Source organism: Salmo trutta, chromosome 1, assembly GCF_901001165.1.
Source record: "Salmo trutta chromosome 1, fSalTru1.1, whole genome shotgun sequence".
Taxonomy (NCBI): domain Eukaryota; kingdom Metazoa; phylum Chordata; class Actinopteri; order Salmoniformes; family Salmonidae; genus Salmo; species Salmo trutta.
In genome coordinates this window covers 18,888,572-18,907,649 of record NC_042957.1, presented here as the reverse complement: position 1 = coordinate 18,907,649, position 19,078 = coordinate 18,888,572, and the positions used below count along the sequence as shown (strand labels likewise).

Genomic DNA, 19,078 nt, shown 5'->3' with positions numbered 1-19,078 from the left:
CTTTCTGTGGGCTACTATAGGCTATTCTAAAATGAACAGGTCAGATTAACACAGATCCCCCCTTAAAGGCTAATCGACACATCAAAACATTTCAAAAGCAGCAACAGCTGGAATCTGTGATCAAAACGTGTAATGACAGAACTATAAAAGGCATAGCCATGGGGATGTGGTAACAACATCTATGTTCCGGCGTCCTGACTGTTCCATGTTTTTTATCAGGCACTGAAACATGAGCACCCCACCCGCCTGACCGTCCATGCCCCAAATTCCTTGGGCATCAGCCCCGCAGGGTGGCAAATGAACACAGCCTGTCTGGTCCCTCCCAGACAGCGCATGTTCCAGCAGCCCACCCAACCGCCACAGGAGCACAGATTACTCATCCCTGCCTGATAACTGATGGCCTTTTCGGCCAACGAGACAAGTCCGCGGGGTCGGGGCCCCGACGCAGTGAGATCCGATCCGTGACCTATGCTCTTTAGCCCCACACACCCCCTCACTCTCTCCCCAGGCCTGGGGCCCATATGTCCTATGCCTCGTTCCTGGCGAGGGTTAGGGTCAGGGTTAGGGTCAGGGTTAGGGTTACATTCCCTTTGAAGGTAGTCTTACTCCAGGCTGTTCACCCGACCTGGCGGCATCCCAAGTCGTTATGTAATTCCCCAACTGCATTATGAACAACATTGGCAGTACAGGATCCTACCTGACCCAAGAGATATGCTAATTCCTGAGGTTTAGGCCTACATACAAATATAGAACTTAACACAGGGACTGCCCTGATAGGCCTACATTCACTTGTTGAGGCAATAGAGCGCATAAATAGTTAATTCTGATCTGACAGTTGAACAACTTTTGGCGACCAGCAATGTTTGTTCTTTACTTTGAAGTTGGGATTAATTGTAGGACTGTACATTCTATGATTTATGTAATTGTATCAATATTTTGGCATAGTCATTCTAAATAGGTTACAGGGTAGGCCTACAGACTGACTGGCTGTAACCTTAACACTAACCCCCCCCATGTGACAGTATAGATAGGCTGCACTCGAAGTTGAGTCACGCCTAATTCCAAAAGAGGGAGAGAATGTGTGTATGTGTTAGTGTGTTTATAAACAAAGGGAACATCCAAAAGTACACATTCTCAAGACCCGTGTGTTTCTTGTTATTGTTGTTGTTTTGATGACCCGTGGGTGGGAGGAGAATGAATGAGTGTGGAGGAGAGGAGAGGAGAGGAGAGGAGAGCGTTTGTCGCTTACCTTCCACCCAGCCGAACTGTTACTGTCGCCTTTGTCTTTGAAGTACGGCACACATCTCACCATCCAGTCATAAATCTGAGACAGAGTCAATCTCTTGTCCGGCGTGCTCTCTATGGCTTTAGTTATCAGGTCAGCATATGATAGATTCCCCCACGCGTTCCTGCGCGACGAAGACTTCCGTGGAGTCTGCGGACCTGGGCCGCTGGTGCCGAGTGCGCCCGAAGTGGTCGTGGGGGAGTGGGAGGAGAGCGGGGAGCCTCCGTTCTCCTGTCCGGACAGCAGTCCTTCGGCCGTAGGGCTGTTGCTGTTCTGGTGGTCTGCTCCCAGGCTGGAGCTGGTGCCATTGACGTTGATGGCCATGGAAGTGGCATGTTGTTCCTCTTCGTCATCCTCTTCCTCGGGTATAATGTCAGTGTCGTTGCTTTCTGGTTTCCCCGCATTGGACTCGGGTCGGGGCAACGGCCAGGTGCATGATCTTGGCCGTTTTTGTGGCTCGAAGTCTGGGTCTATGGCCACGTCCAACTCATGGAGAGGGCTGGGAGTTGGGATCTCGGCCATCTCTCCTTCAATTACTAGCTCGTCCCCGTGCCCGCTGATAAAGTCAGTAGATATGCAGTGGAGAGCTGTCAAAGTTGCATTCCATGAATGCACGCCCCCGTCCTTTGTTGCTATTCCAGACCAGCAGTCCCCAAGGGTCACTGCAAACTCCGCGCGAATTGGTCAATTAAATCCTCTGTATTACAAAAAGAGCACCAATATGCTGTTCGGGGTGGATTTAAAACGTAGAATGTCGTGGACTATTATAAGTGTATTAACACCATAACTGGTACACTATGGCTATTCTCCTTGAAAAGCAAGCCACAGCTACTTCACGTTAGACAATCACAACAGTTCAAAACGGGTTGCTGCATAGTCATGGTATTTCTCCTAGACTGGGGATATGGTAATAATAACAGTATAGTGTGTACAGTTCGGTTCACGAGTAAATTATAAACGGTGTACCACGGATTCGTTCATCAATGAGCGGATTACGCGTTCCTTCCTTGCACGTTCAAGATCAAATCCCGCACTGTTTCAAAATAACTGAATACACCTATTGGCAACGTGAAAGTGAAGCTGTGGCCAGGACACAGTGCAGCCCCCCTCTACGTTCAGGGCTGCCACGGATAAACGCGCTATGGTGAATTCGATGGCTGCAACACCAGCGATTAATCCCCGCATAGTTCTATTCCAATTGTCATTGCTGCCATTTGAACAAACTCCCTTTCGCTTCCAAGTCCTTTTTACTACCAGACTGCACACAGGAAACCTGCGTTTGTTGTCAGTGTCGACAGAAAAACGAAAAGGAAAGGAATAACCGAAAATGATATCTCAGTCTATTCAACGTCGCCTTTACTGACCACGCAGCACAGTTGGTATGGAAAACGAAACGCCACCTCACTCTCAGTTACAGTAGCCTATCTCTCCAGCAGCACACATAAACACTAACCTATCTGCTTAGCATATTCCGTCTTAAGACAGCCCTCATCAAGCTCGAAGTTATACAGCAACAGCAGCAATAGGCTAGTAGCGTTGCCACCCCCACTGAAAAGGCAAGCCCCCTGGATTCAGTATACGAGATCGCCCTTTAAAGAGACACCGCTCCTAAGCAGTCTACAGCATGTGTGCACTAAAGCAGTGGAGGCTGCTGAGGGGAGGACGGTTCATAAAAACGGCTGGAACGGAGCAAATGGAATGGCAACAAACACATGGAAACCATGTTTGATATTTGATACCATTCCAACAAATCCGCTCCAGCCATTACCACGAGCCCATTCTCCCCAATCAAGACGCCACCAACCTCCAGTTGTCAAGGCAAGCAGTGTGTGGAAGGGACACATGTCCCGGCATGTTGAGGGATACAGAAATAGACAGACAGATCGTCAAAATATTATTTTACACCGATAAGAACACAAATAATATTCAAAGTTGGACAGAGAACATTCATATTTAATTCCAAATAATTGTATTGCTCCTTCTGGAAATGTTTACAATTCATAAGCTAATGACATTAGGACAATCATTTATACATATTGTTGACAAATATTATTGTTGCCACTTCCTCTGTAGCACACTATTACAATGTAACAATTGACATACACATGTGAAACAACATAGGCAAATACCAGCAAGGTGTGTTTATTTTCCTCGTGTTGGGTATTACACTTCGTTCATGACATGCACATGTCATGCATTCTATCAAATATGTCAATGAAAGTCTTTCAGTCAAATTGAGTAATTTTATTTTAATGACAGTCTCTTTAAAAATGTCTATCACTTGTCCCTTTAATCCGTGAGCATGGGTGTCAATCAATCTCGACAGCGCGCGCAGAACACGCCCCCTTCAAGACAGATCGACCGCTTCAAACATATGACGTCATTCCATTTATAATCAAGCGATAAGGGAAGAAATCCTATACGGTTCTCCGTTCTGTAAAGTGATGCTTCGGAGTGATCTCCCTCCCTCCCCCACCACCTCCCTCCTTGTCTGTACGAAAATATCAGCAGTAGCCAGCCTACATACGTCTTTGTTCCAGAGAAGATGTGTAAATTGCCGGCCCACCTTGCAGGGACACGCGATCTCGATTTCTGTAATCCGTACAGAAATGATCGTGTTCCACCTGTGCGAACTGCGATGTATTCATCAATGAATTCTTGGAACGGTTGGTATTGATTATGACTGGATAATAACAATCCGATATAATATTTCAGAGAAAACACGCACACATCCTGCAAGGCATTACTTGTGTAGTTATGGCTTTGAATTTCACATGGAAAACATCCACACTATTTCGTTTATTATGATAACAAAGGAAATAGATACACATGCATACAAAACGAACACAACACACACACACACACACACACACACACACACACACACACACACACACACACACACACACACACACACACACACACACACACACACACACACACAGTTCCTCTTTGTTCCTCCTGTCCCAGCTATATAAAGAGGAATGGCTGATACAGCAGTTTGGTGCCTGTGAATAGCTGCTGCAGTGGAGGGTTAACTGCGGGGTGATGTCACCTAGGTCCTAAGGCTGTACCAGTCACCTGGAGCTCCTAACAGTCTGAAACGGCCCGACCTAAGTTGGCACAATGTTTTTAGGCATCAGAGAGAGGAAAGGGCCACAGGAGGTGGATGAATGAATGCTTCTGTAAGCTGTTGTAAGAGGACAGTGTAAAAGAGAGAGGAGAGAGAGAGCAGTGAGAGAGAAAAGATGTGACAGGTAGTCTTGCTGGTTGAATTGAAAACAGTGTCGTCCTCCAGGGGTGTATTTATAATGATCACATCACAGCATTGTCAGATGTGTCATTTCAGGCCAAGAACATGTATAGCTGTTTGAAGTGCGTACTGTCATTGCTCCTGTCACTTTTACCTGTCCCCACCTGCTGTGACCTCTGATGTCACTCACCACATCACAGGAACCAGCTCAACAAAGACTTCCATTCAGTGTCCCTAAAAGAGCGAACACATCAACAGGATAGTTGTCTGCACAGTAGGGAGCCGTTCGTTCGCTTGCTTGCTCTCGGTGCAGGTCTACAGCAGAGGCCTACCATGGAGAATGATAGAGATAACATCATTGTATCGTCGCATTATTTTGGGCTCCCAAGTGGTGCAGCAGTCTAAGGCACTGCATTTCAGTGCTTGAGGCGTCACTACAGACACTCTGGTTCAAATTCAGGCTGTATGACAACCAGTCGTGATTGGGAGTCCCATAGGGCGGCGCACAATTGGCCCAGTGTCGTCCGGGTTTGGCCGGTGTAGGCCGTCATTGTAAGAATTTGTTCTTAACTGACTTGCCTCGTTAAATAAAGATAAAAATAAAATGGCATCTGTGTGTGTAATCTCCATTCTGAAGTAGTCAATTTCCTTTTACTACTTCTATGAGTTGGCAAACAAACTGAAAGGGTGCATACTGCCACCTAGTGTTTGCTCACGGGTATAATTCATTGGCCGATCCCTCCTGATAACCTGGATCTGGATGGAATCATGTGATCCTTCCTTAACCCATAGGATGTCCCACCCAGTTGACTACTTTAAAATGGTGGAAGCCCTCAATGGCAATGTCCATGCCAAAACAGGTTTTATCCATCTAGAATCCTCTAACTCTATGGGTCCTACGTACTTCAATCAGCTATATTAGTGGCTCTCTCTCCTCCACCCCCACCCAGAACACACTGTTCCTAACACTTCATTACCCCTCAAAGGCCGATGATGACATGAAATATTGTTTGTGTCATGTTTGTGTCATTACCTTCCTTGTGACCCTAATTCTATTATTGAACCAGTAGGCTCCCATTAGAGAGGGGCTGGGCCACAAAACCATCCAGTTGTAACTACCCATAATCTGACCCTCAAAGCTTCCAAACTGTCCCCTTCCTCACATCTTGATCACTTCACTCTCCAACCCCACACCCCCCGAACCCCTCTCTCAAACCTTACCTCCACCCCTATGTGCTATCCACCTCTTTATCATGTCCCCTACTACAACCAGTCAGTGGCTAGTGTAATGTTGTGTACTGGCCAGGATCCCTGCTCACAGGACTGTAGCCACCCCTCTGTGCCAGCGTGAATCATCCAATTAAGATGTACACAAAGGAGGGTGGCCATCTCTGTTTGTGTCTGATGTTTTCCCAAACAGCGTAATGCTCTGATTGGATTAGAGCCCTCGGAATAGACTGTGATTGATTTTCCCTTAATTGAGAGTTATGGTGGAATCATAGACTTCGATAGACATCGCGTCATTGTGTCTGCCCCATTATGGCATCTGTGACAGCATGGACAGCGCCATTGACGCCATCTCCATTTTGAAGTAGTCAAATTCTCTTCTACTACTTCTGAGTCGTAAACAAACTGAAAGGGTGCACACTCCCATCTAGAGTGTGTTGTTTGAACAGGTATAAATCCAAGGTTGGCATTTTACTGCCCCCTGCAGTTATGGAATGTTTCCTCACAAGTATAATTAATTGGCTGATCCCTCCTGGTGACTTGGATGGAATCATGTGATCCTTCCCTAACCATTTACATTTATGTCATTTAGCAGACGCTCTTATCCAGAGCGACTTACACCATAGGAAGTCCCACCCTGTTGACTACTTCAAAATGGTGAAAGTGTTCAATGGCGCTGTCCATGCTAAAACAAGCTTTTGGACACTAGAGCTCTATATCTATCTCTATGGGTGGAATAGACTGGAACTTACAGCTAACAAACTGACACACACACGTCCAGTGGCGTTTTGATACTTACCAGGGAGCTGATAAGAGATAGTATATCTAATCTATGTGATGTGTCCTGTAACTTCAGCTCAGCAAAGACTTCCATTCAGTGTCCCTAAAAGAGCGAACACATCAACAGGATAGTTGTCTGCACAGTAGGGAGCTGTTCGTTCGCTTGCTCTCGGTGCAGTGTGTTATAGGGGTCACAGGTCTACAGCAGAGGCCTACCATAGAGAATTTTTTAATTATTTATTTATTTCACCTTTATTTAACCAGGTAAGCAAGTTGAGAACAAGTTCTCATATACAATTGCGACCTGGCCAAGATAAAGCAAAGCAGTTAGACACATACAACAACACAGAGTTACACATGGAGTAAAACAAACTTACAGTCAATAATACAGTATAAAAATAAGTCTATATACACAATGTGAGCAAATGAGGTGGGATAAGAGAGGTAAAGGCAAAAAAGGCCATGGTGGCAAAGTAAATACAATATAGCAAGTAAAACACTGGAATGGTAGATTTGTAGTGGAAGAAAGTGCAAAGTAGAAATAGAAATAATGGGATGCAAAGGAGCATAATAAATAAATACAGTAGGGGAAGAGGTAGTTGTTTGGGCTAAATTATAGATGGGCTATGTACAGGTGCAGTGATCTGTGAGCTGCTCTGACAGCTGGTGCTTAAAGCTAGTGAGGGAGATAAGTGTTTCGAGTTTCAGAGATTTTTGTAGTTCGTTCCAGTCATTGGCAGTAGAGAACTGGAAGGAGAGACGGCCAAAGGAGGAATTGGCTTTGGGGGTGACCAGAGAGATATACCTGCTGGAGCGCGTGCAACAGGTGGGTGCTGCTATGGTGACCAGTGAGCTGAGATAAGGGGGGACTTTACCTAGCGGGGTCTTGTAGATGACCTGGAGCCAGTGGGTTTGGCGACGAGTATGAAGCGAGGGCCAGCCAACGAGAGCGTACAGGTCGCAGTGGTGGGTAGTATATGGGGCTTTGGTGACAAAACGGATGGCACTGTGATAGACTGCATCCTGTTTATTGAGTAGGGTATTGGAGGCTATTTTATAAATGACATCGCCGAAGTCGAGGATCGGTAGGATAGTCAGTTTTACGAGGGTATGTTTGGCAGCATGAGTGAGGGATGCTTTGTTGCGAAATAGGAAGCCAATTCTAGATTTAACTTTGGATTGGAGATGTTTGATGTGAGTCTGGAAGGAGAGCTTACAGTCTAACCAGACACTTAGGTATTTGTAGTTGTCCACATATTCTAAGTCAGAACCGTCCAGAGTAGGAATGCTGGACGGTCGGGCAGGTGCGGGCAGCGATCGGTTGAAGAGCATGCATTTAGTTTTACTTGTATTTAAGAGCAGTTGGAGGCCACGGAAGGAGAGTTGTATGGCATTGAAGCTCGTCTGGAGGGTTGTTAACACAGTGTCCAAAGAAGGGCCAGAAGTATACAGAATGGTGTCGTCTGCGTAGAGGTGGATCAGAGACTCACCAGCAGCAAGAGCGACATCATTGATGTATACAGAGAAAAGAGTTGGCCCAAGAATTGAACCCTGTGGCACCCCCATAGAGACTACCAGAGGCCCGGACAACAGGCTATCCGATTTGACACGTTGAACTCTATCAGAGAAGTAGTTGGTGAACCAGGCGAGGCAATCATTTGAGAAACCAAGGCTATTGAGTCTGCCGATGAGGATGTGGTGATTGACAGAGTCGAAAGCCTTGGCCAGGTCAATGAATACGGCAGCACAGTATTGTTTCTTGTCGATGGCGGTTACGATATCGTTTAGGACCTTGAGCGTGGCTGAGGTGCACCCATGACCAGCTCTGAAACCAGATTGCAAAGCGGAGAAGGTGCGGTGGGATTCGAAATGGTCGGTAATCTGTTTGTTGACTTGGCTTTCAAAGAGCTTAGAAAGGCAGGGTAGGATAGATATAGGTCTGTAGCAGTTTGGGTCAAGAGTGTCCCCTCCTTTGAAGAGGGAGATGACAGCAGCTGCTTTCCAATCTTTTGGAATCTCAGATGACACGAAAGAGAGGTTGAACAGGCTAGTAATAGGGGTTGCAACAATTTCGGCAGATCATTTTAGAAAGGATGCAGATTGTCTAGCCCGGCTGATTTGTAGGGGTCCAGATTTGCAGTTCTTTAAGAACATCAGCTGACTGGATTTGGCAGAAGGATAAATGGGGAAGGCTTGGGCTAGTAGCTGTGGGGGGTGCAGTGCTGTTGACCGCGGTAGGGGTAGCCAGGTGGAAAGCATGGCCAGCCGTAGAAAAATGCTTATTGAAATTCTCAATTATAGTGGATATATCGGAGGTGACAGTGTTTCCTATCCTCAGTGCAGTGGGCAGCTGGGAGGAGGTGTTCTTATTCTCCATGGACTTTACAGTGTCCCAGAACCTTTTTGAGTTTGTGTTGCAGGAAGCAAATTTCTGCTTGAAAAAGCTAGACTTGGCTTTTCTAACTGCCTGTGTATATTGGTTTCTAACTTCCCTGAAAAGTTGCATATCATGGGGGCTGTTCGATGCTAATACAATAGGCCACAGGATGTTTTTGTGTTGGTTAAGGGCAGTCAGGTCTGGAGAGAACCAAGGGCTATATCTGTTCCTGGTTCTACATTTCTTGAATGGGGCATGCTTATTTAAGATGGTGAGGAAGGCATTTAAAAAAAAAATAACCAGGCATCCTCTACTGACGGGATGAGGTCAAAATCCTTCCAGGATACCCGGGCCAGGTCGATTAGAAAGGCTTGCTCGCTGAAATGTTTCAGGGAGCGTTTGACAGTGATGAGTGGAGGTCGTTTGACCGCTGACCCATTACGGATGCAGGCAATGAGGCAGTGATCGCTGAGATCTTGGTTGAAAACAGCTTACAGAGGTGTATTTAGAGGGCAAGTTGATTAGGATGATATCTATGAGGGTACCCGTGTTTACGGCTTTGGGGTGGTACCCGGTAGGTTCATTGATAATTTGTGTGAGATTGAGGGCATCAAGCTTAGATTGTAGGATGGCTGGGGTGTTAAGCATGTCCCAGTTTAGGTCACCTAGCAGCACGAGCTCTGAAGATAGATGGGGGGCAATCAGTTCACATATGGTGTCCAGAGCACAGCTGGGGGCAGAGGGTGGTCTATAGCAGGCGGCAATGGTGAGAGACTTGTTTTTAGAGAGATGGATTTTTAAAAGTAGAAGTTCAAAATGTTTGGGTACAGACCTGGATAGTAGGACAGAACTCTGCAGGCTATCTCTGCAGTAGATTGCAACACTGCCCCCTTTGGACGTTCTATCTTGTCTGAAAATGTTGTAGTTAGGGATGAAGATTTCAGAGTTTTTGGTAGACTTCCTAAGCCAGGATTCAGACACGGCTAGGACATCCGGGTTGCCAGAGTGTGCTAAAGCAGTGAATAAAACAAAGTTAGGGAGAAGGCTTCTAATGTTAACATGCATGCAACCAAGGCTATTACGGTTACAGAAGTCATCAAAAGAGAGCGCCTGGGGAATAGGAGTGGAGCTAGGCACTGCAGGGCCTGGATTCACCTCTACATCACCAGAAGAACAGAGGAGGAGTAGGATAAGAGTATGGCTAAAAGCTATGAGAATTGGTCGTCTATGACGTCCAGAATTGAGAGTAAAAGGAGCAGGTTTCTGGGGGCGATAAAATAGCTTCAAGGTATAATGTACAGACAAAGGTATGGTAGGATGTGAATACAGTGGAGGTAAACCTAGGCATTTAGTGATGATGAGAGAGATAATGTCTCTAGAAACATCATTGAAACCAGAAGATGTCATAGCATGTGTGGGTGGTGAAACTGAAAGGTTGGATAAGGTATAATGAGCAGGGCTAGAGGCTCTACAGTGAAATAAGCCAATAAACACTAACCAGAACAGCAATGGACAAGGCATATTGACATTAAGGAGAGGCATGTTTAGCCGAGTGATCATAAGGGTCCCGTGAGATTCAGACAGCTAGCCGGGCCATAGGTAGCAGCTAGCTGGCGGAAGATGGAGGGAGGTCTGTTTTTAGCCACCTCGTGTGTTTCCGTCGGTAGATCAGTGGGGTTCCGTGTGGTAGGGGGGACCAGTCCAATTGCCAAAATAGTTATAGTTATAGTGGCCCAAGAAAATTGTCCGATAGACCTATTCAGATAGCAGCCGATAAGACAGCTAACGACTAGGTTACGTCGCGACGGAGGGGCCAGTTGGATAACTCCCTCGGGCAGATAACGTCAGTAGTCCAGTCGTGAAGGCCCGATGGGGCTCCGCATCGGCAGTAAAACGGGTCCGGATAGGTGACTGTAGCCCAGGAGTGGCTGATGGAACTCTTCAGCTGGCTAGCTCCGGAATAATTGATGTTAGCTCCGGGACCGACGTTAGCCAATAGTCACTCGGGAAGCAGCTAGCTAGCTGCAAGATCCAGGTATAAATGTCCAGAGCTTGCGGTATTAATCCGGGGATATGGAGAGAAAATAGGTCCGGTATGCTCTGGTCTGAGTCGCGCTGTACAAAACTTGCGATAGCTTTTCGAGCTAAGGGATAGCTGATGACCGCCAACCGTGGCTAGTTGAACTCCAACGTTAGCCAGTGAACTGGCCAACCTCTGGCTAACCGCTGGCTAGCTTCTGTTGTGGATTTCAGATTTGAGGTAAATAATACTTTCTTTTTTTTTTAAATTGGTGAGGCGGGTTGCAGGAGGGTGTTTTGAGGTTGAGTTTTTAGAAAAAAATATATAAAAAGATATGCGAAGAAAATATGTAAATATATATATACACATGGGACGCGACAAGACGAAAGGACAAAGATGTCTGACTGCTACGCCATCTTGGTAATTCTGAATGAATGATAGAATGATAGAGATAACATCATTGTATTATTTATTTTGGGCTCCCGAATGGCGCAGCAGTGCTAGAGGTGTCACTACAGACCCTGGTTTGATTCCAGGCTGTATTACAACTGGCCATGATTGGGAGTCCAATAGGGATGTGCAGAATTGGCCCAGTGTCATCTGGGTTAGGGTTTGGCTGGGTTGATCCTTCATTGTAAATAAGAATTTGTTCTTAACTGACTTGCCTAGTTAAATAAAATAAACAGGATGTCGTCATTAGAAGCAATAATAACAAACCTCTTGGTCATCACTTACCCTCTGTTGCCATCTTGTGGTAAAACGTTAAACATCAGCTCAGTGTTTCAGTGTTATTTTTTGCTTCAGCTCTGTGTTCAAGCCATACCGGCAGTAACCTGCTTGACCATTTGAATAGACTGTGGCATCTAACACATCCAATATATATCCATCACACAATGGTGAATAAATTATGGCATCCGAGCTCAGTGTTGTAGTCAGCGGTGCCACTTTGGCCAGCAGCATATCCCACTGCTGGCTTACTTCTGAAGCTAAGCAAGGTTGGTCCTGGTCAATCCCTAGATGGGAGACCAGGTTCTGCTGGAAGTGGTGTTGGAGGGCCAGTAGGAGGCACTCTATCCTCTGGTCTAAAAAAATATCCCAATGACCCAGGGCAGTGATTGGGGAGATTGCCCTGTGTTGGGTGCTGTCTTTCGGATGGGACATTAAATGGGTGTCCTGACTCTCTGTGGTCACTAAAAGATCCCATGGAACTTATTGTAAGAGTAGGGGTGTTAACCCTGGTGTTCTGGCTAAATTCCCAATCTGTCCCTTGTGCCATCACAATTACCTAATCATCCCCAGTTTACAATTGACTCATTATCCCCCTCCTCTCCCCTCTAACTATTCCCCAGGTTGTTGCTGTAAATGAAAATGTGTTCTCAGTCAACTTACTTGGTAAAATAAGGGTTAAATTAAAAATCACACTACACTCAGCTTTAGGATCTTAGTGAAACGTTAATTATCGTTTTCAGGTGTGTTAGGCCAAGGCCAGAGTGACAACCCACAGGACACAGAACCCCAGAGCAAGGACTGAGCAGCCCAGCAGCTAGGGATTGCCTAAATAGGTATCTCCCCTGACGTTAGCATGTTTTCAATAGACTCCTTTCGTCGTACTGTATTCCATATAACATATCCAGACCTTATGAAAGTTGCAGAGTATACCCTTAACCTTGTAATAAATCAAATCTAGTGATACATAACTTGACATTGTGGGAGGATAACCAACCTTCCAATTAATGGCAATGCATATCTTTGCTGCTATAAATGCTTGGTCAGTTTTTTCAGTTTCCAGTATCAACATTTCCAAGCAGACAAAAACAGGGAGAAGGGAGAATCTGTAGACATGCTGAGATAAAAGAACATACACTTTGCCAGAATTCAGCCATCCTTCACAAGACCATACCGTATGCTAATATGTCCCCTTTTTTGTTTTACACCTCCAGCAGAGGAATTACATTTCTGAGTGCATGATATTCTGTTTCACTGGCATATAATACGTTCTATGGATGGTCTTAAATTGCAGTAATTTATGTCTGAGATATGACTGGGCATTCAACCTATAGGCATTCAGTGTGACAGGTTAGTACAGTGGTGAACCTATTGGACCTAGGCCTTCAGTGGTGAACCTATTGGACCTAGGTCTTCAGTGTGTGACAGGTTAGTACAGTGGTGAACCTATTGGACCTAGGTCTTCAGTGTGTGACAGGTTAGTACAGTGGTGAACCTCTTGGACCTAGGTCTTCAGTGTGTGTGACATGTTAGTACAGTGGTGAACCTATTGGACCTAGGCCTTCAGTGTGTGACAGGTTAGTACAGTGGTGAACCTATTGGACCTAGGTCTTCAGTGTGTGACAGGTTAGTACAGAGGTGAACCTATTGGACCTAGGCCTTCAGTGTGTGACAGGTTGGTGATTCTGAAAGGACAGCAACCATAATACCAGCGCACTCATGTAGGACAGTGCACTTTTTGTAAAACACAAAGGGCCAGGGGTGTAGTGGAGGCTATACGCAGGTATACGCCATATACCCACTTTGTTGTCAGTGGGCATTATTCAGTGGGCATTATTCAGTGGGCATTGCCTATACTCGCTTCTTAATCCCTTCCCTTTAGTCCGAAGTGTTGGTTAGTAGGCTATTTGTGATGCACATTTGCATCATGTGCCGTTTGCATCAGGGGCGTAGACATGGATGGGCCTGGGTGGACAGAGGTCCACCCACTGGGGAGCCAGGTCCTGACAGGCCCACCCAATCAGATGTGGTTTAAGCATTGTTGTGGACTTAGACCATCACATTTCTGTAGTGGGATTTTGAGAGTGAACATTTGAAAAATCTATAGGAAACCTCATACAAAACCATAGGAAAACATAGGATTTTTCACACAGGGTGCCTTGCCTTCGCTGAGTGGGCCGTTTGGGAACCTTTTAGCAAAATTACAGTATACCCACTTCTCTAGGCACCACTACACCACTGCATAGGGCCGATGGAAAGACAGCAGTCACACACAGCATGATGTTAAAGGATCAGCAGTCTATAAACTCTGACATAATGAGCCAGTAGGTCCCATTCATAAGAATACAAAAACAGTATTTCCCAATCGAAATGTACAACTATTACTTTCCATTGCAAAAAGCATTTCACATTTAGCACACAAAGTAACCAGTGACCTAAAGTTTAACGTGGAACTGACAGCGTTAACTACTTTGCAGATATGAAACAAACAGACAATCATAATATCAGCCAAAAATATCAAATTCCCAGTATATGCTACAAAACCAACTTTATAAGAGGTTTTAAAAATAGGTTCTATTTGACTCAGCGTTCCATGACGTACACTAAGGCATTGTTGTCTGAATAGATGGATGCAGTTCAATGCATGATTCATATAATTCACCAATACATTTCTTTGGAGTCCAAAAACTATTCCTATCAGGTTGTAAACTACCGCTGGCCTGCTACATTGTTTGCTGCCGCCATTCGGGTTGCACTGTTCCAAAAACGGACGAATGTAACTAACGCTGGAAACGTCAATACAATCAAACTAGCAAGGGAAATGATCACAAGTCAGTCATAACGTGCCTAATAGGCTAGCGTATCTATTTATGTAGCAAGCTAAAAACACAGGAGCCTAACGTTAGCCCGATAGATGTCATGCCATTGGAGGAGTGGGTGAATGACTGACTTTTTCCCCTCATATTGTTTTTCGGTGGCTATACACATCTGGAGATGCAGGTGTCATTTGGTTAGTTAGCAAGATCCCGAACTACTGTTATCCAGTTAGCATATCTCTTGCGTTTGCAAATTCACTCTGGCTCTCTACTCCAATTTCAGAGCACTCTCATCTGAGTGTACCAGAGCGCCAGAACAACTGATACATTTACGAACAGGCAAACAACCGCAGAATATAACCGGTGTCAGTAAACATAGACAAAAAAAGTAATAGTTAGTCAAAAACGCTTTAGATAACATGTGAACAACCTAACCAGCTCTGCTACAGCTAGTAAAATGGTTAGAGTGAGGTGTTCTCTCATTTGTGCCTGGATGTAGCTAGCTAGGAAGCTAGCCAACTTTACCCAGTTAGCTTGGGTGCTTGGTTGGGACAAGCATGCATTGGCAGGCAAGCTGCAGAAGGACGAGGAGGCTACAATTCCCTATCGTTTATCAGTGCAATTTTGATGGCCAACTAGCTGAAAAAGTTTGAGGGGGTTTAATCTAATGTCCTTCGTTAGATTTTAGTGAATCTTGCTCTGGCTAGCATTAGTTGTTGTTCTTGTTGATGTGCATAACTGAGGTAGAGAGAGCCTACCTTACCATGGTTGTTTGATCAATAGGACTGTACACTTCCCAAATGTAAGAGGACTCCCGTGGTCTTCAGATATTTGCAGAAATCATTCAGGTGAATTTTGTCTCTTTTGGTGAATGGTTTCCAATAGTCTAAAGTCGTGCTGTTGCTACTGCCTGTAAACACACAGTAAGGTTCAAAGTGAATGATGGCAGGCCCGTGTGGCAAATGACTTGTTTGTATAAAGGCCTACTGTAGCTCTGATTTGCTATAGCGCACTGGTCGGTGTAGACTGGTCCTGGACGAGACAGATGTTTTATTCACTGCAGTGTCTATTAAATTGTCCAAACGCACCGCCACTTTCCCAATCTAGATTGCTATAAAATTAGTATATGTAATTCCCAAACATTCTAAGAATTTATGAAAACGTGAAAATGACCACATCTAAGTGGTTTCTTGTCAGAAAGTGTTTAAAAAAGTGACATTCTTCCTGGGGGTGTATATGAACAGATTTGTAAAAGATTTTATGTTGCTAAAATGCTGTCAGTTCCACTTTAAATGCAACAATGTTTCACACACATCAAAGAGATGGCTAACAGCAAGCACACTGCAATAAAAAAACACAGTTCCACTTACCAGATGATCATTTGGAACTTAGCTTCTCCCTTTTCAAGAATAACTTGCAACAAGAAGTTAACAAATTAGCAACAACATCCTCTTCGACAACACCTGCTGCAAACTAGCCAACAACAAAAGCTAGCGAGCTAGACCATGGGAAAACTACTGCTTGCTATTGCGCAGTTACCTTTTGGCCATCCATGAAGGCAGAGGTTTCCATATGTTTTTGTAAATACAGTTCCACTCATTATGTCAAAATGCAATTGGTTGATTCCACTATCACTCCAAACCTTTCCAACAAAATTGAAGAAATTAAATCAGAAAATAATAATATAATTATTATTGTTATACTATTATAATCATTATTTTATAAATCCTTAGCCCTTCTCTGAAGGCGTAGAAAGCCCATTGTTCCCCACTGTGTTTGGGATAGTAACAATTTGTAGAGTGACTTTATTTTCTCCTTTAGCATGCATTTTTTCAGTATTCTGAATGTCCAAAGAATGAATTTGTTGTTCTGAAATATGAACCCAGAAATACTGGACATTTAGAACTCTAATTATGGTGGTGATTTGACTAAATTACAATCATAGTCTTGAATTGGACCCCTTGCCCCCCTCCCGGTCTTGCCCCCCTCCCGGTCTTGAATCGGGCTTTAGGTGATCTCAAACACAACACTGTTAGAGCTACTAGTGTGCAGCTTTTACTTTCTGAAATCATCCAACACATCTAACATTTCCTAAGACAAATAGTTAACTAATAATGTATGTTTTGCCTTTGCAGTTTCATCCTTAAAAAGGCTCAAGACACCGTTCTTTTCACCTTTAGATTCTACTGCATGGTTTATTAAACAGTAGGCACAAATACATTACATTTAGCATTTTTACAGGGCAGATGGCTGGCTACATACCTCAAGTATACTCACTGCTATTTCTTCCTTGATCTATACATTTTGTAATTACATGTACAGCACTTCATTTTATTATTTTGAAGTGGCACAGTTCAAACCCAACCATAGGGGGGCGGTAGTTATCCACCAAGAAGGACATTTGATCAGTTCATATTTCCATCCCTTCAGCGCATACTGATGATGTGTCGTCCCTTATTGCATAATTAGCTAATTAAGCAATAAGGCCAGAGGGGGTGTGGTATATGGCCAATATACCACGGCTAAGGACTGTTCTTACACACGATGCAACACGGAGTGCCTGAACACCGCCCTTAGCTGTGGTATATTAGCAATATAGCACAAACCCCTGAGGTGCTTCATTGCTATTATAAACTGGTTACCAACGTAATTAGAGCAGTAAAAATACATGTTTTGTCATACCCATGGTATACGGTCTGATATACCACGGCTGTCAGCCAATCAGCATTCAGGGCTCGAACCACCCAGTTTATAAGTAGCTATACCTCCCTCTGTTCTCCATGTACGTTTTAGGAAGACTAATATGGGTCATGAATGAGTTTCTCTTGTTCCCGTCAGTTCCCTTTAAAGTACGTGAGGGAGATAGTACATTTGGAGTGTTTATCGGTTAGCTCCATAGACTTCGCATCATTGTATGTCCCATTATGGCATCTGTGACAGCATGGGCAGTGCCATTGAGGGCATCTCCATTTTTAAGTAGTCAATTTTCTTCTATTACTTTTATGATTTGGCAAAAAAAAACTGAAAGGGTGCACACTGCCACCTAGATAGTGTGTTGTTTGAACAGGTATAAATACAAGGTTGGCGATTTACTGCCACCTGCAGTTATGAAATGTTTCCTCACAAGTATAATTAATTGGCTGATCCCTCCTGGTGACCTGGATGGAATAATGTGATCCTTCCCTAACCGATTGGAAGACCCACCCAGTTGACTACTTGCTAAAATGGGCTTTTGGACACAAAATAAAGTCCTCTATCTCCTTGACTGTTGCGAGGTGTTTTAGCTTGTCACGTTATACTCCAGTCTAAAGGGATATAATTGATTGAGCCCTACTGTACCAATTGTCTGTGTTTTATGATGTATTTTTGCTGGTTATATTATACTTCAGTCTAAAAGAGAAGTTGCTGTTGGTTACCCGTACCCTTTATTTGTTGCGAGGTCTTTGGGGGTATTTTACTGTCTTTGGGGGTACTTTACTTTACTCTCTGTGTGTGTGTAGTGTTACTGCGGTCCCCCTGAGTCCAGTACATCTCCGTCTGCATCTCGGTCAGTCTGGAGACGGTCCTCTGGAACGCAAAGATCTCCTCCTCCGCTGTGAACAGAGACAGACGGTCCCCCACATCCTACAAATAGGACCGCAGACAGTGGGTTTAACTCAACTACAACCATGACCAAAAACAATGGGGTCGACACAAACATGACCACAAAGAGAATTTAACACGAACACAGCAGTTAACAAACCACAAACACAAATGTTTATATCAAGCCGTGGTTGGAAAAAACGTTTCATGTTTTACAAAGAACAGAATCAGAACAAGGAATGAAAGTGATCTATACTCATCCGAAACAGAACCATTCTTTTAAAATCATGGAAACAGGTTAATAACGTTATTTTACATTCCGGGAATTTTTTTTACAGTCCCACAAAAAAAATGCAACAAAGTGCCTATGCAAAGCCCTCACTATCACTCAAAAATGTATTCCAGCGTCTGCCTGGCCTGACTGGTGAAATTCTTTGCCAGTGTGTGTGTGTAGGGTACCTCACCCACTGAAGCATAGGCTATTGTAGCCTAGTGACGTTACAAGCGTGATTCAGAAATTAGGGAGAGAGATTTATAATTAGAGAATAATGGATTCACTTTTTCAATGCTAGTTAAGGATACTATAGTACGTTTCACATTGGATTTATTCCTTCATAGAAGCCGCTCCTCCTAGGTATAATTCTGTGGACCTAATTCAGATAATGCATGTTATAACAAGATGCCCAGCGCTTCAAGCCTCCTCCTCCACCCTTTCTCATGCTCTCCTCAGCTGCAAAATTCTGTTAGCATCTCACGCCCTACTCTTGTCTGTCCACTGCATGGAAACAACTAGGCCTATATCTTGCCCGTTCCATAGTAAACTGCTCTATACCCACTGATTGATGAAGTCATTTAATGTTAAGCTACACAACAAAAATTTAAATTAAGATTTCAGAGGTTTAAAAAGGAACAGGTGGGCCTCCGTACAGGAGTTGCAGTGATGGGACAGTTGGATATCACGAAATTGAGGAGAAAAAAAGTGGTAAAATAAAAAAGGAACAATATAAACCGT

General features: G+C 44.3%; 2 protein-coding genes across 2 annotated transcripts in view; both read right to left on the bottom strand.

Annotated features, from left to right (window-relative positions):
- The window catches only part of foxo3b (forkhead box O3b), a 52,147-nt gene extending 49,356 nt beyond the window's left edge, over positions 1 to 2,791 (bottom strand). The window contains exon 1 of the mRNA XM_029736506.1: positions 1,250 to 2,791. Within this exon, the coding sequence (XP_029592366.1) occupies positions 1,250 to 1,807 (558 nt within the window). The 5' untranslated portion in view covers positions 1,808 to 2,791. The remainder of the gene's footprint in view (positions 1 to 1,249) is intronic.
- Positions 2,792 to 17,453: 14,662 nt separating this feature from the next.
- afg1lb (AFG1 like ATPase b) overlaps positions 17,454 to 19,078 on the bottom strand; it is a 31,065-nt gene continuing 29,440 nt past the window's right edge. Inside the window, exon 13 of the mRNA XM_029736271.1 lies at positions 17,454 to 18,108. Within this exon, the coding sequence (XP_029592131.1) occupies positions 17,959 to 18,108 (150 nt within the window). The 3' untranslated portion in view covers positions 17,454 to 17,958. The remainder of the gene's footprint in view (positions 18,109 to 19,078) is intronic.